This window comes from Pelophylax lessonae, assembly GCF_965119305.1.
Source record: "Pelophylax lessonae genome assembly, chromosome: 3".
Lineage (NCBI taxonomy): Eukaryota > Metazoa > Chordata > Amphibia > Anura > Ranidae > Pelophylax > Pelophylax lessonae.
The window spans coordinates 648,564,188-648,588,336 of record NC_138770.1 but is presented as its reverse complement, the minus strand read 5'-3'; the positions used below and the strand labels follow the sequence as shown (position 1 = coordinate 648,588,336).

General features: G+C 43.0%; 1 protein-coding gene across 1 annotated transcript in view; it reads left to right on the top strand.

Annotated features, from left to right (window-relative positions):
• Positions 1-24,149, top strand: part of LOC309551730 (follicle-stimulating hormone receptor-like) — a 236,587-nt gene that overhangs the window by 162,078 nt on the left and 50,360 nt on the right. The window contains exon 4 of the mRNA XM_082252415.1: positions 11,557-11,631. Within this exon, the coding sequence (XP_082108541.1) occupies positions 11,557-11,631 (75 nt within the window). The remainder of the gene's footprint in view (positions 1-11,556; positions 11,632-24,149) is intronic.

The following is a 24,149-nucleotide window of genomic DNA, read 5'->3' as shown; positions in this document are numbered from 1 at the left end:
ATTTTATTAATGAACAAAGTTACATGACCAAGAGGTCAGTCTCTGACAACTTTTAAACTAAATAAGGCCCAATGGGATCTATTAAGCTTTTATTTTCACTAATAAAGCTTTTACCGACTCATATAAACAAGAATGATACATTGGGCTCCCTGTGTCTTGACACTTGCACCATTCATTAGGATCTCATCCAAAACGGTTCCATTAAAGCCTTTCTCCTCTTCATGGATCAGTGCCAGAGAAGGGTACAATAGCCGAGTTAGCTTTTAACTAGATTTTGCTGTCATTTATGCATTTTTATTTAGTTGCAAAAAATGTTTTCTCCTGATAGGTTTATTTCAATCTGCAATAAAGGTTTTAGGAAAGGGTAGACGTTGTTATTGTTTTTTTCCATTATAAAGGTTTCAGCGCTCGTCCAACCTAGAAGCGATGTGCTAATGATTTGAAAGAACTTTTTTTATTCACTGGAATACAAAATATGCTGTAATAGAGCCGGAATCACATATGCATTAATAAAAACTGTTGTGATTGGAAAAAATTGGTGTTTGCCAACTTGCATGAATTCGCATTTTTTGCTGAATGCTGAAATGAACGAGCCCAAAGTGTATTTTGTTTCTCTCAAAGGATGTGTCTGGTGACAAGGGGAATGTTTTAACAGAGAGTGCTGCGTGTCTGTCCAATCACTTATGAAGCTTCCAGGGTGGCATGCCAGCTTTTACATCAAAAGCCAATGTTCTTTTCTTTGGTGTTTCCAAAAAGTTAAAGTATAGCTGTCACAACAGCAACAATTCAAACTGAGCATATGAGGAATGCATGCCAGAAAAAAAAAATACATCCAGATACAGTGCCTAGTGAAAGTATTTGGCCCCCTTGAACTTTTCGACCTTTTGCCACATTTCAGGTTTCAAACATAAAGATATAAAACTGTAATTTTTTGGGAAGAATCAACAAGTGGGACACAATCATGAAGTAGAACGAAATGTATTGGATATTTCAAACTTTTTTAACAAATAAAAAAACGGAAAAATTGGGCGTACAAAATTATTCAGCCCCCTTAAGTTAATACTTTGTAGCGACACCTTTTGTTGAGATTACAGCTGTAAGTCGCTTGGGGTATGTCTCTATCAGTTTTGCACATCGAGAGACTGAAATTTTTGCCCATTCCTCCTTGCAAAACAGCTCAAGCTCAGTGAGGTTGGATGGAGAGCGTTTGTGAACAGCAGTTTTTAGTTCTTTCCACAGATTCTCAATTGGATTCAGGTCTGGACTTTGACTTGGCCATTCTAACACCTGGATATGTTTATTTGTGAACCATTCCATTGTAGATTTTGCTTTATGTTTTGGATCATTGTCTTGTTGGAAGACAAATCTCCGTCCCAGTCTCAGGTCTTTTGCAGACTCCATCAGGTTTTCTTCCAGAATGGTCCTGTATTTGGCTCCATCCATCTTCCCATCAATTTTAACCATCTTCCCTGTCCCTGCTGAAGAAAAGCAGGCCCAAACCATGATGCTGCCACCACCATGTTGGACAGTGGGGATGGTGTGTTCAGGGTGATGAGCTGTGTTGCTTTTACGCCAAACATAACGTTTTGCATTGTTGCCAAAAAGTTCGATTTTGGTTTCATCTGACCAGAGCACCTTCTTCCACATGTTTGGTGTGTCTCCCAGGTGGCTTGTGGCAAACTTTAAACAACACTTTTTATGGATATCTTTAAGAAATGGCTTTCTTCTTGCCACTCTTCCATAAAGGCCAGATTTGTGCAGTATACGACTGATTGTTGTCCTATGGACAGAGTCTCCCACCTCAGCTGTAGATCTCTGCAGTTCATCCAGAGTGATCATGGGCCTCTTGGCTGCATCTCTGATCAGTCTTCTCCTTGTATGAGCTGAAAGTTTAGAGGGACGGCCAGGTCTTCGTAGATTTGCAGTGGTCTGATACTCCTTCCATTTCAATATTATCGCTTGCACAGTGCTCCTTGGGATGTTTAAAGCTTGGGAAATCTTTTTGTATCCAAATCCGGCTTTAAACTTCTCCACAACAGTATCTCGGACCTGCCTGGTGTGTTCCTTGTTCTTCATGATGCTCTCTGTGCTTTAAACGGACCTCTGAGACTATCACAGTGCAGGTACATTTATATGGAGACTTGATTACACACAGGTGGATTCTATTTATCATCATTAGTCATTCAGGTCAACATTGGATCATTCAGGGATCCTCACTGAACTTCTGGAGAGAGATTGCTGCACTCAAAGTAAAGGGGCTAAAAAAAATTGCACGCCCAATTTTTCAGTTTTTTATTTGTTAACAAAGTTTGAAATATCCAATAAATTTCGTTCCACTTCATGATTGTGTCCCACTTGTTGATTCTTCACAAAAAATTACAGTTTTATATCTTTATGTTTGAAGCCTGAAATGTGGCAAAAGGTGGCAAAGTTCAAGGGGGCCGAATACCTTCGCAAGGCACTGTATATAAAGAACTTAATTGATATGCATGTAGGCAGGTGCAGTCTACTTTCTGCACTACAGGTGGTGCTCGTCACAGCAGCCCTGTAGCTGGAGAGGAAGAAGTGGTTTTCTGGGTAAATGGGGAAGTGATCCAGTTGGATGCTGCTGCCCCATGGGTTAGGCTCTGCCTAACCCAAAATGGCTGCCAATTTAACCACTTCTGGACCGGAAGGATTTGTCCACTTAATGACCAGGCCATTTATTGCGATTCGGCACTGTGTTATTTTAACTGACAACTGCGCGGTCGTGCGACACTGTACCCAAATAAAATTGATGTCCTTTTTTCCCTACAAACGGGGCTTTCTTTTGGTGGTATTTGATCACCTCTGCGGTTTTTGATTATGCGCTATAAACAAAAAAATGTGTCAATTTTGAAAAAAAGCTATATTTTTCACTTTCTGCTACATAACATTCCCATTAAAAACAAAAAATTTAAATCAGATTTTTTCATAATTTTGGGCCAATTTGTATTTTTCCACATATTTTTGGTAAAAAAAAAACCACAATAAGCATATTTTGATTGGTTTGCGCAAAAGTTATCACGTCTAAAACTAGGGGAAAGATTTATGTCATTTTTTTTATTTATGTCTTTTTACTAGTAATGGCAGCAATCTGCAATTTTTAGCGGGACTGCAACATTGCGGCGGACAGATCGGACCCCTAACTGACATTTTTGACACTTTTGGGGGACCAGTGACATTACTACAGTAATCAGTGCTAAAATATGCACTGTTACTGTAATGACACTGGCAGGGAAGGGGTTAACACCAGGGGTGATGAAAAGGGTTAAATGTGTACCTAGGGGGTGATTCTAACTGTGTGGGGGCCAGACTTGGTGGATGGAAACAGGGCTGTTATTTCGGAACACAGGAGCCCAATCAGTTTCAATCAGTGACAGATGAGCGGTGTGCCGTGTTTACAATAGCACACCGCCTTCTGTTAGTCCTTGCAGAGATCGCCGGGTTCCCGGCAGCCATCGCGGCTCTCAGACCAGGTGCTAGAGAGCGGATGCACGATCATGCCGCTGGCAGTGCACGCGCCCGAGATCCGCTCCCGCGAGCCGACGTACCCATACGTCGGTTTGCGCGGGAGAGCCAGCCTGCCGCAGTATATCTGCGGCAGCTGGTCTTTAGGTGGTTAAAGAGGAAGTAAACCGTGCCAAATTCTATTTTATTTTTTTAAAGTAAAGGCATTATCTGTTAGTATGCATCGCATACTAGCATATTATGTAATACTTGCCTTAGAAAGAAGCCCTTCACCACCGTGCTGCGAGCTCTGACAGGCGCTTCCATCTTCACCCGGTCTTCCTTCCGGGGTTTGTGTCCTCCAGCCATCTGATTGGCCACACCGCAATGACGTCACTCCCGCGCATGCGCACAGGAGTCACGGGCTGTGGCACCGAGCTCTGAAGGGACAGCATGGGTATACCGTCTCTCAGGGCTTTTTTTCTTGGAGAATAGGCACAGGAACTCCCGCCTTGTCTCCACCCACTACCCACCTCTGAGCACTGTTCCTTGGTTCCACCCCCTACCCACCTCCCACGCACAACAAAATACCTCACCCAGCAACAAAAGCTCCACCCAGCAACATTCGACCCCCTCCAGTAGCAACTAAGGCTCTCCCAGCAACCAGTATCAATAGATAAGCCAACAATAGACCTCTACCTCAACAACATAAGACCCCCCAGCAACAATAGATTCACAAGCAGCATTAATAGACCCTCACACAATAACAGATCCTTACCAGTGACAATAGAGCCCCAAGCAGCCAGCATCAAGAGACCCTCCAACAAACCCCACACCCCTTGCTATTACATACATTCAGTGCTGGAGGTCCTGGAGGTGCCGGAACTGCGTTCCCCCACATTCCTGCTGAAAAAAAGCCCTGCCGTCTCTTTAGAGCACATGCATCGGTGACATCACCGGCTGCATGAAATGTGAATATCTCCAAAACCATGAAGGTTTAGGAGATATTCATAGTACCTACAGGTAAGCCTTATTATAGACTTACCTGTAGGTAAAAGCCTACAGAATAGGTTTATATCCACTTTAAGACTCTGGCTCATAGGTTTGGTGCCATTTTGCGAGTAGTAGAGTATGGACAGGTATCCAGTCTGTTAGGGACAGTGCTAGTGGTAGGGAAAAGTTTCTGATGAGTCGCAACTCCTTGGACCTCACCCCTTTGTGCAGAAGATGGCCAGGCCACATTTCTGTTCTATTAACAATGCTGTCAGTTCAGCTGATACCCACTCTCTTCACATTATTGGAAATCGTGAACGCACCCATTTGGGCACCCTTCCCACTGCGTTTGTTGTGAACTGTTGCTGTATTATTTCAATACAAGTTTTCCATTTCACCTGGCTGCTCACGCTGCACACCCCCTACATGCAAATGTCAACTTTTCCTGTAAAAAACGAGCCTAGTCCCACCCTACTGATTGGTCCTTTAATGTGCTAGGTTGCCTCATTGACCAAAGGGCATTACAGAAGGAATGAGAGGGCAAGAATAAGCTAGATTTCTTCAAGAATAGACAAGATTTGCCTAAAAATTCAGATATTTACTGTATATCTCTGGATTTACATATCCTTTTTAAGCTGAACTCCAGGCAAATGTAAAATAGATGCAGCTCTACATTAGCACATCACTAAATCTATTTTTTTTATGCAACCAGTGTAAGCACACAAATTTAAATAGGTTTTAGCATATTGTAGTCCCTAAACAGCAGGTTCATTTTGGGAGAGGATAAAGCAGACACCAATGTAACATTATGTCCACCCACCTAATATTGAGTAGGTCCACCTTTTGCCGCAAATACAGCCATGACCCATCAAGGCAGTAGATCTCTGAAGGTATGCTGTGATATGTGAAGTCGTCAGTAGCAGATACTTTAAGTCCTGTGTGTGAGTTGGGGCTTTCATAGATTTAACGTTTTTCCAGCACATTCCACAGATGCTCAATTTGATTGAGACCTGGAGAATTTGGCAGCCAAGTCTACACATTAACCACTTTACCACCGGAGGATTTTGCTGTCTTACGTCCAGGCCACTTTTTGGGTTTGGCACTGTGCGACTTTTTGCGTCAATAAACAAGAAAGAGCGTAAATTTTGAGAAAATAACAATATTTTTCACATTTTTTTATATGAAATTCCCCCCCCAAAAAATTAAAAATCAAAATTTTTTTACATTTTTGGCCAATTTGTTTTCTGATACCTATGTTTGGTAAAAAAAAATCACAATAAGCGTATTTTGATTGGTTTGCGCAAAAGTTATTGTGTTTACTAAGGGAAAGATTTCTGTAATTTTTTGTGTTTTTTTTTTAACGAGTAATGGCGGTGATCTGCTATTTTTTTTTGCGGGACTGCGACATTGCGGCGGACAGATCGGACCCTTGACTGACATTTTTGACACTTTTGGGGGTACCAGTGACATTACTACAGTAATCAGTGCTATAAATATGCACTGTTACTGTAAAAATGACACGGGCAGGGAAGGGGTTAATTTTATTGGAGAGGGAGGGGTTAATGTGTGCCTGGTGCTTACTAACGTGTGTGGGGTGAGGTGACTGAGTGACACAGGTACAGATCGCAGGTTCAGCTATGCTGAACCCTGCAATCTGTCACTGTCTGTCACTTAGGAGATCCGCCCGTTTTGTTTATACAAGCGGGCAGATCTCCAGACTAGATTCCCCGACGATCGGGGAAGAGCAGCGGCGATCGCCGCCATTCCTCCCCTGGCCCGACTCCCGCTGTGAATGAATACAGCGGGAGCGAGCCTCCGGCGGCGCGTGTGCGCCGCCCACAAGGGGAGTTTGCGGGAACTAACCACTTTGCCGCAGTAGAGCTCCAGTGAGTCGGCAAGTGGTTAAACTTGTTGTCATGTTCCCCAAACCAGTTTTTAACAATTTTTGCAGTGTGACAGGGCACATTATCCTGCTAAAAGAGGCAACTGCTATCAGGTAACATAGTTTCCATGAAGGGGTGTACTTGGTCAGCAACAATGTTTAGGTAGGTGGTACATGACAAGTAACATCTACACGAACAGTAGGACCGTATGACCAATGTTTCCCTTTCCCATTTCCCAAATCCTCACACTGCCTCTGCTGGCTTGCTTTCTTCCCATACTGCATCCTGGTGTCATCTCTTCCCCAGGTGAGTGAAGCACACGCACCCGGCCATCCACATGATGTATAAGAAAATCTGACTCATCAGACCAGGCCACTTTCTTATGTTGCCCCATGTTCCAGTTTTGATACTCACATGACCATTGTAGGAGCTTTTCGTTGTGGAAATGGGTCTGCATGGGCACCGTCACCAGACTGCGGCTTCGCAGCCCATACACAACAAACTGTGATGCACTGGGTGTTCTGACACCTTTCTATCGGAACCAGCATTAACTATTTGAAGAATTTGAGCTACAGTAGCTCTTCTATTTGATCAGACTACACAGGCCAGCCTTTGTTCCCCGAAAGCATGAATGAGCCTTGACCGCCCATGTCCCTGTTGCCAGTTCACCAGTTTTCCTTCCTTGGACTAATTTTAGTGGGTTCTGACCACTGCAGACCAAGAACATCCCACAAGAGCTGCAGTCTTGTAGTTTCTCTAACCCAGTCATCTGGCCATTACAATTTGGCTTTTTTATTAGATCGGACTACATGGAGCTGCCTTCACTCCTCATATGTATCAATGGGTCTCAGCCATCCATGATCCTATTGCTGTCTTGAAAAAAGCAAGGGAAGGAAGAAAACAGCCCAGACCTCTGGGGTAGAAATAGGATCAAAGGCTTAATGAGCTAGTATGCATCGCATACTAGCTCATTATGAAGTACTTACCTTAAAACGAAGCCCCGCCGTGCCGCCTGCTTAGCAACAAGATGCCCGACACGTCCGGCCGCCCTGTTTCCGGGTTCGCGTCCTCCGGCCATCTGATTGGCCGGAGGCGCGATTACATCACTCCCGCGCGTGCGCGCAGGAGCCGCCGTTCACGGCACTGGGTTTTGAAGGAGCGGCACGGGTGGCCGTTCCTTTAGAGCGCATGCGCCGATGACATCATCGGCAGTGTGCACTCTAAATATCTCCTAAAATGTTTAGGAGATAATTATAGCACCTATAGGTAAAAGTTTGTGAAGTGGGTTTACAACCTCTTTAAAAACAACATATTATATACTCACAAAAACAAAAATGTGAAAGAGCGCATATAGTCCACGAGAAAGAGCCCCCTCAACACACAACACAGTCACAAGGAAAGGATGGATGAGCAGCCACAGTGTCTGGATCACTGTGTGACCAGCTGAAGGGTGAAGAGCTGGGCCAGATGCCAGAAATCTCTGCTGCTCCTGCTCGGCTTGCACAATCCCAAGGACAGCTCAAAGTGAACAATGGTCTCCTGTAAAAGTGGGGTCACAGGACACATTTCGAGGACCCCCTCATCTTCAGCTACATCTTTTGCTGTTTTGCCTGTTCTCCTTATTGAACCATTTTTGGTCAGTCCTAACCACCTGAGACTGGGAACATCCCTCAAGAGCTGCCGTTTTCGAGTTGCTCTGACCCAGCAGTCTAGCCATTACAATTTCTTTTCTGCATTTCTCACTTGTGGGCCAGCCCATTGCAATGAATGGGCTGCCCTAAATGCCATGTGCTGGAACTCTCATGCGCGTTCAGTCGCAGATGTAGGTGTGAACCCAGCCTTAGGGAGACAGTAGAGAACCACATTAATGTTAGCCAAAAGCAACATGTAGCTTTTAAACTGGTTGGGGGCTATGTCTTAAAACAAACCTCTTCTGGTTTTCCAAGCAGCCACTGGTGTCAAGTGGTGGGCATCTTTTGTGACCGTAGGCAGAGTGAGCCTTCTCCTAGTTTGCCCTGCAACCCTGGAAATTGGAGTCTTCCATGTTTTATTGTTAGTCAGTAAGGTTATCATCATAGTGATGTGGAAATAAGGAGGCATGGAGGTTGGAGGGGAACAGGGCAGGACATTGACTTACTAGTGTGGAGCTCTCTGGTTGTAGGGGCTACCAGGGAATTTGAATACAAAGCTGACCCTGAAAATACCTTTTCTTGGATGAGGTTGGCACAAGTACACTTGAATGTCTAAATACTTTAAAGCAGCACTAAATTCTCAAAGAACATTATAAATAAACACCATTCATATGTATAAAAAAAAAAAAAAAAAAAAAAAATATATATATATATATATATATATATATATATATATATTTACATATATATATATATATATATATATATATATGTATATACAGTAAACCCCCTCCATTGCTGGGGTTACATTCTGGACCCAGCCGCGAAAAGTGAAAATCCGCGAAATAGAAAAACCCTATTGAAATGCATTGTAGGCATGTTTTTTTTTACTGTCACTGTACGTGTAAAAGCATTTTAAGGTCTTTAAACACACTTTTAAAACAATAGAAGCACGAAGCATAGAAGCAAGAAGAATAGAAGCAATTTAAACACATAAAAAGATACTGAGAGACATAGCAAGAGCTATGGAAAACACAAAAATATTTCATTTGTAATGATTTATATAGTAAAATAACATTACAAAAAAAACGCAATATACCGGGACCGCAAAAACTGAACCGCGATGGAGCGGGGGTTTACTGTATATATATATATATATATATATATATATATATATATATATATATATATATATATATATATTATCTCACAAAAGTGAGTACACCCCTCATATTTTTGTAAATATTTCATTATACCTTTTCATATGACAACACTGAGTAAATGACACTTTGCTACAATGTAAAGTAGTGAGTTTACAGCTTGTATAACAGTGTACATTTGCTGTCCCCTCAAAATAACTTTGGAGATTGGGCCACAGGGCAGTATTCCAACATGAAAACGACCCCAAACACACCTCCAAGACGACCACTGCCTTGCTAAAGAAGCTGAGGGTAAAGGTGATGGACTGGCCAAGCATTTCTCCAGACCTAAACCTCATTGAGCATCTGTGGGGCATCCTCAAAGGAAGGTGTAGGAGAACAAGGTCTCTAACATCCACCAGCCTTGTGATATCATCATGAAAGAGTGGTAGAGGACTCCAGTGACAACCTGTGAAGCTCTGGTGAACTCCATGCCCAAGAGGCTTAAGGCAGTGCTGGAAAAAAATGGTGGCCACACAAAATATTGACAATTTGGGCCCGATTTGGAGATTTTCACTTAGGGGTGTACTCACTTTCATTTCCAGCGGTTTAGACATTAATGGCTGTGTGTTTAGTTGTTTTGGGGGGACAGCAAATTTAAACTGTTATACAAGCTGTACACTCACTACTTTACATTGTAGCAAAGTGTAATTTCTTCAGTGTTGTCACATGAAAAGATATAATAAAATATTTCCAAATTGTGAGGTCTGTACTCACTTTTGTGAGATACTGTGTGTATATATATATATATATATATATATATATATATATATATATATATATATATATATATATATATATATATATATATATATATTTATACCATATGAAATATAAGTGCAAGTGCTTTGTGCCAAAAGCTCATAAAAACTTGCACAATCTGGGATTCTTTGATGTGTGACAGTTCATACATTAACTCAAGGTGTCTCTGCACTTCTGCCTCTCAATGTAAAAGCAGTGCTTCCACCACCATGCACCACCTAATTCAAAGAGCCTCTTACCAGGGGGAATGGACCATTAGACTATAAATGATTGATAACCCTCAAACTCAATCCACATCACAAGGCCTCCTGGTATGAACTGCATCTTCAACATAGATCCCGTCCGCCACCATGAAGCATCACCATTAAAAGGAAACATGGTATGGACCCATTGTGAAGTAAGTATACATTCAGCCTTTATTAAAACATGCCAATTGCTTCAAAAGACTAAATCCATATTACCACCGTAGGCATGTGCAGAGGGTGTGCCAGGTGTGCCTTGGCACACCCTAATTAGTCGTTGCGGTGCTGGTTCCCCTACTGCCCTGGCTTCCCCCAGTGTTATACATCCCCCCTTCCACAGTGCTACTTGGTTCCCTGCTCTCCTCTCCCCCAGGCTTCTACGGGGGATGTTTCAGGATGGAGAGCGGGGGAAGGGGCTAGTCAATAGACATGCTGGTAGGTTAGTTGGCTTCTAAATTGGCCCTAGTATGTGTATGAATGTGAGCTAGGGACCTTAGGGTGTAAGCTCCTTGAAGGCAGAGACTGCTGTCAATGTACAATAGTGTGTGAAGCTCTGCGTAAACTGTTGGCACTATATAAGTACCTCTAATAAATAAATGAATGCATAAATGTCATTTACCGGCCTCTTCCTTTTCTAAATGAACACAGTGAACACATTCACTCACTGTGTTCAATCATAACTGAAGCATAGTCAACTGTGTTGACTATGCTTCAGTTTGTGAATGAACAAGAAGCCACTCAGCACAGAGCACTTCCCATTCATTCACTGTCCAGTGCAGCTGAGGCTACAGAGAAAAGCATATGTGTGTTTGAGGTTCAGAGTGCACACCCTAAAGCAATAGGCCAGTGATGGCGAACCTTGGCACCCCCGATGTTATGGAACTACATTTTCCATGATGCTCATGCACTCTGCAATGCAGTTGAGCATCATGGGAAATGTGGTTCAAAAAACATCTGGGGTGCCAAGGTTGGCCATCACTGCAATAGGCTGTGCACACCTATGAATACCACTTAGGTATTCCAATGTAGCAGGCCGTTCATCCACACTGGACTCCGGCTAGCCGGCGTGCGTGATAACGTCACATCATAGTGCTTATATTGTCTGAAATGATGTCATCTGGGATTGACTTTTTTTACATTTGAACGTCTGTACTACCAGTAATATCACGTTTTGCAGAAGTCTACTCTAACACATTTATCAGTACTGGAGCTATATAAGTATAAAACAATAATCCACAAGGTACCCTTCTTCCTAGCACATGTATTGGTAAATGGTGTCTTGTGTCAATGTAAATGTTTCATCTTTTTTAAAATGTACATATACAGTATATTTTAAATATGGTTTTATTAATCTCACTCTATTTTATCTTCCTTGCAGAAGAATTGAAAAAGCAAACAGTCTTGAACATATTGACCAAAATGCTTTCTGGAACCTTCCAATGCTAAAGTATCTGTAAGCAATATCAATATTTGCATGAACTAACTGTACCCAATAAAAACTAAACAGTGTAACTTGAAGTGGTTTCCAGTCCTCATGGAAATCTTGTATTTGTTTTTGTTTCCAGGTTTAAAATGTTTCTCTAGTGCCCCCGACAGTTTTACTTTGATGTCTGTGTCCTTCTTGTGAAATTTCCCTTTATTTCCTGTCCCAGAAACACAGCAAAAAATTAGTTTATATCTCTGTAAAGTGAGGGTGATCCCCTCTTAGACAACTATCACCTAAGCAAGGGTCTCCAGTAGGGACGAGCACCCGGTCTTGTACTTACGGCCTGCAAGGGTCTCCACTAGGGACGAGCACCCGTCTCCACTAGGGACGAGCACCCGGTCTTGTACTTACGGCCCGCAAGGGTCTCCACTAGGGACGAGCACCTGGTCTTGTACTTATGGCACGCAAGGGTCTCCACCAGGGACGAGCACCCGGTCTTGTACTTACGGCCTGTAAGGGTCTCCACTAGGGACGAGCACCCATCTCCACTAGGGACGAGCACCCGGTCTTGTACTTACGGCCCGCAAGGGTCTCCACTAGGGACGAGCACCTGGTCTTGTACTTATGGCACGCAAGGGTCTCCACTAGGGACGAGCACCCGGTCTTGTACTTACGGCCTGTAAGGGTCTCCACTAGGGACGAGCACCCATCTCCACTAGGGACGAGCACCCGGTCTTGTACTTACGGCCTGCAAGGGTCTCCATTAGGGACGAGCACCCGTCTCCACTAGGGACGAGCACCCGGTCTTGTACTTACGGCCCGCAAGGGTCTCCACTAGGGACGAGCACCTGTCTCCACTAGGGACCAGCACCCGGCCTTGTACTTATGGCCTGCAGGGGTCTCCACTAGGGATGAGCACCTGTCTCCACTAGGGACGAGCACCCGGCCTTGTACTTATGACCTGCAAGGGTCCCCACTAGGGACGAGCACCCGTCTCCACTAGGGACGAGCACCCGGTCTTGTACTTACGGCCCGCAAGGGTCTCCACTAGGGATGAGCACCCGGTCTTGTATTTACGGCCCGCAAGGGTCTCCACTAGGGACGAGCACCTGTCTCCACTAGGGATGAGCACCCGGCCTTGTACTTATGGCCTGCAAGGGTCTCCACTAGGGATGAACATCTGTCTCCACTAGGGACGAGCACCCGGCCTTGTACTTACGGCCCGCAAGGGTCTCCACTAGGGACGAGCACCCGGTCTTGTACTTACGGCCCCCAAGGGTCTCCACTAGGGACGAGCACCCATCTCCACTAGGGACGAGCACTCGGTCTTGTACTTAAGACCCGCAAGGGTCTCCACTAGGAGACCCAGTTTGGTCCAAATACTGGTTTGGGCCGAGCTTTGCTTGTTCAGTCTTTTGTCCATATGGTGGACTCCTAGCCTGTTTGGCAAGACCTGAACATCATATATAGTAGTGGGTTTTTGTCCACTAACACAATCCAATCCCAACAACTGCCCATTCATGAGCAACAGCTCCAGCGAATGACAGCTAAATATAAGGAAAGGGGCAGGTTCTCCAGCGTGCTGAATTAACCAAGGTAAGTTCCCTCCCACGCATGCTCTCGCTGTGTTTCCTGGGCTTCGCCCTCCCATCTGTAAGCTCAGGAACAGCATGGCATGTGCCATCACCAAGAGAGGAGACCAGGAGGGAGGCTAGTGAATGTCTATTCGCTGATTTTCTATTTTCCCTACCTTGTAAGAACCTGGAATCGACCAGTATGACATCACTTCCAGGCTCTGCTGTCACTTTACCCAGCCCCTGTTTAGGGTAGAAGAAGCTAATCAAGCACAATCAGAGCTCAATTAGCTTCAGTGGAAGACAGAAGAGTCATTAGTGGTCTGAAGGAGTCTCAAAAAGCGTAAAAAAATAAAGTTAATTCCAGGCATTTAAACCCCCCCCCCAAAAAAAAAAATGTTGAGCCATCCTCCCTCACAGACACTCCTACATGCTTCTGATCTCCTGCACCCTCTTCCTCTCTATGTGCATACACTCCAATGATGGGTGCATGGCATTTCTCAGGATATATTCCTGATGGTGATAAGAGGGGGCCATTACTGTGTGTTGTGTTGGAACAGCCACCTATAACCTCCATCAGAAGCCTTTGTGACTAGCTGACAATCCAGGAGCACAATTGGGAAATAGGGTCAAAGTGTAGTCACCCTACCCCAGAAAATGCCTAGACAAAGACCTTCATGGCTGGATCTCCAGGTATTATTTTACCGGATGCTGCAGATTTTAAAGGAATGAAAATCACTTTTAAAAAATTACAAAAACGTATAAAAGTTTAAACCAGGGGTGTCCAAACCTTTGACCTTCCTGAGCCACATTGGTAGAAGAGAAATTGTCTTGGGCCACACATAAAATACACTAACATTAGGGAGAGCAGATAAGCAGAAAAAGTCGGGCAGATCACAAGTTACTGATCACTGATATAGATAATGTACCTATCTGAGAAATACAATCTAATTTTTTTTGTAATTTATTTTTTATAAAAGTAAAAGAGGGCAACATAAAACGAGTGCGATATCAGTCCGCAATGAATTCTCATGCTCATCACATATTTTGGTTCTAATTTTGCTGTTCATGTGCTTTAACTTTAAATATAGCTGCTCACAAATATAGGTGATGCCAAAAACTGTTGACATGCATAAAGCAAAATTGTGAAGAATAGACATGTGCGGAATGAAAAAATTTGTTTTGTTTCAATTCGTTGAATTGACCGAATTCAGAAAATTCAGATCGATTCCATTAGAATTAATATATTCTATTTGAAATTCAAATTTTGGAAGATGGTTATATACTTTCCATTTTTCCATTTTATTCTATTGTTTTTTCAATTATTTTCTTTTCTATTTTATTCTAGTCTTTTCTATTATATTCTTTTCTTTTCTATTTTATTCAAATACAAATTTATTCTATTAAAAATTTGAATTTTGGAAAACGGTTATAGTGTTATATTATTTATATTCTATTCTTTTCTATTCTTTTCTATTCTATTATTATTCTATTATTATTCTATTTTTTTTTATTATTTTATTATCTTTTCTATTTGCTTCCAGTCTTTTATTTTCTATTCAAATTCAAATGTATTCTATTCTAAATTCAAATTTCGGAAGATAGTTATATTCTTTCTATTCTATTTTATTCTATTCTATTCTTTTTTTTTCTATTCTATTCTTTTCTATTCTAGTCAGTTGTAGTCAGTTCTAGTCCTTTATTTTCTATTATATTCTAATCTATTATTTTCTATTCTATTCGAATTCAAATGTATTTTATTATAATTTTGAGAAATGGTTATATTCTATTAATTTTTAAATTATATTATATTCTTTTCTATTCCAATAGTTTCTATTATATTCTTTTCTATTGTATTCAAATTTGAAATTATTCAATTCAAAATTCAAATTTCAGGAGATGGTTATATTCTTTCTATTTTATTCTATTCTATTTTTTATTATATTGTATTCTATTCCTTTATGATCTATTCTATTTTTTTTACTCTTCTATATTCTATTGTTTTATTTTCTATTCTATTCTTTTCTGTTTTGTTCTACTATATTTTTTTATATTTGTTTCCTTTACTTGCTATTTTATTCTCTTCAGGAAATTTGAATTTGATTCGAAAACGATTCAAATATGATTTAAAAAATACTAGAATTCAATTTTTTTCTGAAAGTTTGTTTTGAAATTACAAATTTTTTTATATTTGTTACTAGTTCAATTCGGAAATTCAGATACATCCGAATTTACGAGTAACGAAAAATTTGTCTGAATTTCAATTCGGAACAAAATGAACCCCATGTGTCTAGTAAAGAGTGGAATATTTTTCTTTGGGAGGATAAAACTTATAAAAGTCCAATAAGGAGACACTGCCATATTTTTCTTCAGTCACATGTAAATGCTAGGTGTAAATGCTTTTTTACAAAAAAGTAAAAAAAAAAAAAAATGGTAACTCCACTTTTGTTGAGAAAAAAACATTACCCTCTGGGTGATCTCTGTACATTGCAAGGATTTTAACAAACTTTGTTGCAGATTCCTACCTGAAGAAATCATTGTTTGTTCCTCTGTGCTGAGTGGGTGAAATGGGAGTGGTTTCATTATTATGTTTTTTTTCAAAGCTGAGATCAGCTGTGGCTCCTGCAGGGCTCTAATGAGGAAAAGTGCTGGGCCTGCATCCCTTTAGATGTGTTCCTATTGGGAGTATCTCACCAAAAATGCCAGAAATCTGACTTGTATCTTAGGCAGACTTCTGGGAAAATTGGTGAGCCAATCATACAAGCAGGAAATTATGTTTCTGGGGTGTGGTCAGTATACATTCTGTGTACAGAACACCTCCAGTTGGCCATATTGCATTGCATTTTCAGAAAATGACAACAACTGCAGATTGAAAAGGAAAGGTAATTTGTAATAACATACAATTGCAATATGATTTGTGTCACAATTGTATACGCTATATATTTTTTTGTTATTTGCTATTTTTTTTTTCTGGACGAAAGTGGAGTTACCCTTTAACCACTTACCGCCCGCCCGCCGTCATATGACGGCGGGACGGTGCGGCTATTATCCTGGGCGGACGTCATATGACGTGACCCAGTAAATGCACGGCAGGCGCGCGATCGCGGGCGCGCCGCCATGCACTGCCGGTGTCGGCGTGTCCCCGGGACACAGCCGGTCACCGGCAGGGGGGAAACAGCCAATAGGCATGGCTGTTTCCCACGTGATCGGCTGTGTTTCAATGACACAGCTGATCACAATGGAGGCGCCCGGGAGATGACCGCGCATGCGCGATCGGGAGCGCGCAGCGCGGTCATGTCGGTGGCACTGTGTTCCGTAGGAACACAGCTGTCACCGGCGGTAGTAAACAGTCACTGACAGTGACTGTTTACTATGTGATCGGCTGTGAATCCATTCACAGCCGATCACAAAATGTAAACAAAGAGCAGTAACTGACTGTTACTAGCTCTTCTCTCCTCATACAGCTTCCAGTATGAGGGGAGAAGAGCTAGAAACATTGAGTTACTGCTCTGTACCCCTGTAAAAAGTAAAAAGCACACAAATAAAGGTCCCCCACACACAGTCCTCAGCCCCCCCCAATGTCCCCTGTCACCCAACAGTCACCTCATCAGGGCCCAGAAATTGACACCCATAAGGCTACATTCACATGTGAGAGTAGCGATCGCAGGCAGAATAACCGCGATTCTGCCCGCGATCCGGAAATCATTGCAAATCGCGGGACGCCTGTACGTTGCCCGTGATTTGCAATAGCACCCCAAACGCTGTGCGATGTTGCCGCCATTTCCGCCTGCCGAATCGCGGTAACATCGCGCAAACATCGCATGATGCCCAAAAAAGGTACAAGAGTTTCTTTGGGGCGTCATGCGTTGTTTGCGTGATGTTACCTCGATTCGGCAGGCGGAAATCGCTGCAACATCGCACAGCGTTTGGGGTGCTATTGCAAATCACGGGCAACGCACAGGCGTCCCGCCATTTGCAATGATTTCTGGATCACGGGCAGAATCACTGCGAACATAGCCTAAAGTTCACCGGTCACCAGAGACTGCCATCAGTACCGCCGTGCACCATCGCCCGTCACCTGTCACCCATCAGTGACCATCGCCCGTCACCTGTCACCCCATCAATCACCGTCACCTGTCACCCCATCAAACATCGTCACCTGTCACCCCATCAGTCACCGTCATCTGTCACCCTATCAATCATCGTCATTTGACACCCCATCAGTGATCGTCACTTGTCACCCCATCAATCATCGTCACATGTCACCCCGTCAGTGATTGTCATTTGTCACCCCATCAATCATCGTCACTTGTCACCTCATCAATCATCGTCTCCTGTCACCTCATCAATCATCATCACCTGTCACCCCATCAGTCATCGTCACCTGTCACCCCATCAGTCATCGTCACCTGTCACCCCATCAGTCATCGTCACCTGTCACCCCATCAGTCATTGTCACCTGTCACCCCATCAGTCATCGTCACCTGTCACCCCATCAGTCATCGTCACCTGTTTATCATATACATGCAATCACTTACTGACCGCCTAACCACTATATGCGTCGGCCATTAAAAGCTAAATACTGGAGTTATGGCAGCAGATAGCCCCCATAACCCCGGTATTTTTTGAAACGGCGGGCGGTCGGCTTTCAGATAAGGGTGGTCCCAGTGGCGGATTCGCCGCGGAATTACCCTTACGGTGCAGGGGAAGAGGTGCCCCCCCCCTCCTGCCGCGTCCCAGACGTTTTCCCAGCTTACCGGACCCGCCGGCAGCGGGGAAAACTATCCGGTCCCGGATCCTCAGAGACAGGAAGTCGAGTGAGGGCAAGATGGCCCTCACTCAACTCTATGGTCTTGGAGGACCGGAGCTACGTCAAAAGACGTTGCCTAGCAACCGGTTTAAAGGGCCGCTTTTTTTTTTGCTTTTTTTTTTTTTCCTCTTTCAACAATTTTTTTTTTTTTCTTTTTTAGTGTAGTTATGAGGTGTGAGGTCTTTTTGACCCCAGATCTCACAATAAAGAGGACCTGTCATGCCTATTTCTATTACAAGGGATGTTTACATTCCTTGTAATAGGAATAAAAATGATCAAAACATTTTTTTTTTTTAAACTGTGTAAAAATAAAAAAATAATAAATAAAATAAATAGGAATAAAAAAAAAAAAAAATGAAAGCGCCCTGCCTCCGTTAGCTCGCGCGCAGAAGCAAACGCATACGCAAGTCCCGCCCACATATGTAAACGGTGTTCAAACCATACATGTGAGGTATCGTCGCGATCGTTAGAGCGAGAGCAATAATTTGAGCCATAGACCTCCTCTGTAACTCTAAGCTAGTAACCTGCAGAAATTTTTAAAATGTTGCCTATGGGGATTTTTAAGTACCAATGTTTGGCGCCATTCTGTGAGCATGCACAATTTTGAAGCATGACATGTTGGGTATCTAATTACTCGGCGTAACATTATCTTTCATATTATGGAAAAAAAATGTGCTAAATTTACTGTTTTCTTATGTTTTAGTTAAAAAAAGTGAATTTTTTTTCAAAAAAATCGCATTTGGAAGACTGCTGCGCAAATATGGTGTGATAAAAAATATTGCAACGATCTCCATTTTATTCTCTAGGGTCTCTGCTAAAAAAAAATATATAATGTTTGGGGGTTCTAAGTAGTTTTCTAGCAAAAAAAAATGATTTTAGTTTGTAAACACCAAGTGTCAAAAATAGGCCCAGTCTTAAAGTGGATAAATGGACAACTTTGTGTAAAGCGCTACTTGGATGTTAGGCCTATGTATGTGGCCAGGCTGTGAAAAAGTGTTACACATGTGGTATCGCCATACTCAGGAGGAATAGCAGAATGTATTTTGGGGTGCAATTTTTGCTATGTACATGCTATGTGTTAGAAATATTGCATAAATGGACAGCTTTGTGTAAAAAAAATGTGTTTTCATTTTCTTTCCACATTTTCCAAAAACTTGTGGAAAAAAATGACATATTCAAAAGACTCATTATGCCTAAAAAATTATACGTTGGGCTGTTTGCTTTCCAAAATGGGGTAATTTTATGGGGGTTTCCATTGTCCTGGTGCTCCAGGGCCTTCAAAAGTGCGATAGGTTGTCAGGAAATTATATGTGTAATTTGTGCTCCTAGAATGCCGGACGGGGCTACTTGGATGTTAGGCCTCTGTATGTGGCCAGGCTGTGAAAAAGTCTCACACATGTGGTATCTCCATACTCAGGAGGAGTAGTAGAATGTGTTTTGGGGTGTAGTTGCAAGTATACATGTGCTGTGTGAGAGAAATAACCTGTTAATACGGCAATTTGTAAAAAAAAAAACAAAAAAAAAACAAAATCTTCATTTTGCAAAGCATTGTGGGAAAAAATTACAACTTCAAAAAACTCACCATGCCCCTTATTAAATACCTTGGAATGTCTACTTTCCAAAAAGGGGTCATTTGGGGGGTATTTGTACTTTCCTGACTTTTTAGTGTCTCAAGAAATGAGATAGGCCTTCAGTACATCAGGTGTGATCAAGTGTGATCAATTTTCAATGATTCGCACCATAGCTTGTGGACTCTATAACTTTCACAAAGACCAAATAATATACACTTACTTGGGTTATTTTTACCAAAGATAAGTAGCAGTATAAATTTTGGCCAAAATTTGTGAAGAAAAATTACTAATTTGCAAAATTTTATGACAGAAACAAAGAAAAATGCGTTTTTTCACAATATTTTCAGTCTTTTTTTATTTATAGCACAAAAAATAAAAAACCCAGTATTGATCAAATACCATCAAAAGAAAGCTCTATTTGTGTGAAAAAAAGGACACAATTTTTGTATGGGTACAGTGTTGCATGACTGAGTAATTCTCAGTCAAAGTGTGAGAGCGCTGAAAGCTGAAAATCGGTCTGGGCAGGAAGGGGGTGAAAGTGCACTGTAGGCAAGTGGTTAAGTAAGTTTACAATTTTGTGTTGAGCTGCAATCATAGCGGTCCCGGGCTGCAGGTCAGACACTGCTGGTTTAAATGGAATTTTATAATAATAATATAAATAAAACCTGTTTGGGTCTAGTGGTTAGGATGGGTATTGCCAATATCCCCAAAGTTACAGAACTGGACAAAATTTCCCATAGGATTTGGGACTTTTTAGGCAATAACCCATCACAGAGTAGACTCAGTTGGTCAGCCTGACAAGTCATGGTCCATTCTGTGCTACAGGAACCATTCTAATAGGAGCGACTCAAGTCGCTCCGACTTAGAAAATAGTTCCTGTCAGTGGCGGCCCGTGCATATCGGGCGCCAGGGCGCCGCCCCCCTACCCCTGAAAAAAAGAAAAAAGAAAAGAAAAAAAAAAAAATGACAAATAAAGTTTTACAAAAAAAAAATTGGGTTCGCCGGCCTTTTTTTAATGGAAGTGGTGGCTAGGGGGGGGGGGGGGGGGGGGGTGGGGTTACGTCCCAGAAGAGGCGCCGATCGGCAGCCTTCTGGGGGCGTAACCCGATCGCAAGTCCTTGCGATTGGACACCCCCACTTTCGGATATCCTGGCTGTGATTGGTCCAGTCTCCAGCCTGGACCAATCATCATCCAGGACATCTGATCCCTGACGTCACAATGGGGGCGGTGCCGGTGCGTGAGTCAGTCACTCACCGTCACTGCCGCTCGGAGGACGAGGGAGAAGCCGCTCTCCTTCCCGCCGCCGCAGAGAGGACGGACTGGATCGAGGAGGGAAGAACCCGCCGCCGCCGCCAGTTAAGTGCATTAAATTTAAGGGAGCACGCACGCTGCACTCTGCATTGATTGGGGGACAATGCTGTGGGCACTCTGCATTTATTGGGGTACATTGCTGTGGGCACTCTGCATTTATTGGGGTGCATTGCTGTGGCACTCTGCATTTATTGGGGTACAATGCTGTGGGCACTCTGCATTGATTGGGGGACAATGCTGTGGGCACTCTGCATTTATTGGGGGACAATGCTGTGGGCACTCTGCATTTATTGGGGAACAATGCTGTGGGCACTCTTCATTTATTGGGGAACAATGCTGTGGGCACTCTGCATTTATTGGGGGACAATGCTGTGGGCACTCTGCATTTATTGGTGTACAATGCTGTGGCGCTCTGCATTTATTGGGATACAATGCTGTGGCACTCTGCAATCATTGGGGTACAATGCTGTGGGCACTCTGCATTTATTGGGGTACAATGCTGTGGCGCGCTACAATCATTGGGGTACAATGCTGTGGCACTCTGCAATCATTGGGGTACAATTCTGTGGCACTCTGCAATCATTGGGGTACAATGCTGTGGGCACTCTGCATTTATTGGGGTACAATGCTGTGGGCACTCTGCAATCATTGGGGTACAATGCTGTGGGCACTCTGCATTTATTGGGGTACAATGCTGTGGCGCTCTGCAATCATTGGGGTACAATGCTGTGGCACTCTGCAATCATTGGGGTACAATTCTGTGGCACTCTGTAATCATTCGGGTACAATTCTGTGGCACTCTGCAATCATTGGGGTACAATGCTGTGGGCACTCTGCAATCATTGTGGTACAATGCTGTGGGCACTCTGCATTTATTGGGGTACAATGCTGTGGGCACTCTGCAATCATTGGGGTACAATTCTGTGGCACTCTGCAATCATTGGGGTACAATGCTGTGGCACTCTGCAATCATTGGGGGACAATGCTGTGGGCACTCTGCAATCATTGGGGACAATGCTGTGGGCACTCTGCATTTATTGGGGTACAATGCTGTGGCGCTCTGCAATCATTGGGGTACAATGCTGTGGCACTCTGCAATCATTGGGGTACAATTCTGTGGCACTCTGCAATCATTGGGGTACAATTCTGTGGCACTCTGCAATCATTGGGGTACAATTCTGTGGTGCTCTGCATTTATTGGGGTACAATGCTGAGGCGCTCTGTATTTATTGGGGTACAATGCTGTGGCGCTCTGCATTTATTGGGGTATAATGCTGTGGGCACTCTGCAATCATTGGGGTACAATGCTGTGGGCACTCTGCATTTATTGGGGTACAATGCTGTGGGCACTCTGCAATCATTGGGGTACAATGCTGTGGGCACTCTGCAATCATTGGGGTACAATTCTGTGGCACTCTGCAATCATTGGGGTACAATGCTGTGGCACTCTGCAATCATTGGGGTACAATTCTGTGGCACTCTGTAATCATTGGGGTACAATTCTGTGGCACTCTGCAATCATTGGGGTACAATGCTGTGGGCACTCTGCAATCATTGGGGTACAATGCTGTGGGCACTCTGCATTTATTGGGGTACAGTGCTGTGGGCACTCTGCAATCATTGGGGACAATGCTGTGGCGCTCTGAATTGAAAGGGGCATGCACGCTGAACTCTGCATTGTGGGGGCACAGCACAGTGTTCATTGCATTGAAGGGGGCACAGCACAGTGTTCATTGCATTGAAGGAGGCACAGCCCAGTGTTCATTGCATTGAAGGGGGCACAGCTTCAAAGTCACGCAATTTTTTTACTGCGTTTTTTGGCGCGAAGCAATACCTATTACATTTTTCTTTTTGCGCCCCCCCCAAAAATTTTGAGCACCAGTCGCCACTGGTTCCTGTACTACTTCGGGGCGACATCGGAGCGACTTGCATTGACTTCCATTATGTGAAGTCCGTGCAAGTTGCGCCAAAGTCGCGGTGCACGCGACCTCACAGGTCGCCCCCGAGGTCGGATCGTCATAGTGTGAACCGACAGTTAATCATGAATCAATATAAATTTTATTCAGAGTATACAAAATATCATAAAAAAAAACAAAACAACTATGTAACAATTAAAATGCATGTGGCTAAATATTACATCACTTGAGAGGAGATATGGAATGAAAAACAAGAGAGTTCCATGTGATAAACTGACGCGTTTCGGACTTGGCCTTTTTCAGAGGTCAATGGAAACACATCTCAGGCTATAGGTACGAAAAACAAGTATAAGTAAAATTAGATACATATATACATGGATACTCCTAGTTTACAGTCATGTATTGAATATACAAACTAGGAGTATCCATGTATATATGTATCTAATTTTACTTATACTTGTTTTTCGTACCTATAGCCTGAGATGTATTTCCATTGATCTCTGAAAAAGGCCAAGTCCCCATGCATTTTAATTGTTACATTGTTGTTTTGTTTTTTCTTATGATATTTTGTAAACTCTGAATAAAAATCATATTGATTCATGATTAAGTCTACTCTGTGATGGGTTATTGTCTAAAGTCCCACATCCTAGGGGAATTTCTGTCCAAATGGAATTTTATAGGTTGGGTTTATTATTATTATTATTATTATTATTATAAAGGATTTATATTGCGCCAACAGTTTGCACAGCGCTTTACAGTGTGGGGAAGACAATACAGTTACAGTACAATTCAATACAGGAGGAATAAGAGGGCCCTGCTCGTTAGAGCTTACAATCTAGAAGGGAGGGTCAAGTGAAACAAAAGGCAGTAACCGAGGGGGATGGGCAGATGGATGAAATGGAGGTAGAGTTGTTAGGTGTGGGTAGGATAGGCTTCTCCGAAGAGGAGGGTTTTCAGAGATCGCCTAAAAGCTAATAGAGTAGGAGATAATCGGACAGATAAGGGTAAGGAGTTCCATAGGATTGGAGAGGCTCTGGCAAAGTCACGGAGGCGAGCATGGGAGGAGGTGACAAGGGAGCTAGAGAGCAGGAGGTTTTGAGAGGAATTTTTGAGAATAGGCTAGTGATGTAGCTGGGGGCTAAGTTGTGGATGGCTTTGTAAGATGTTGTTAGTAATTTGAATTTGATTCGTTGGGTGAGCGGAAGCCATTGGAGGGATTGACAGAGAGGAGCAGCGGACACTGAGCGATTGATATGATGGATGAGTCTGGCGGCAGCATTCATGATGGATTGAAGGGGGGATAGCCGGTGTAGAGGTAAGCCAATGAGAAGGGAATTGCAGTAGTCAAGGCGGAGATGACCA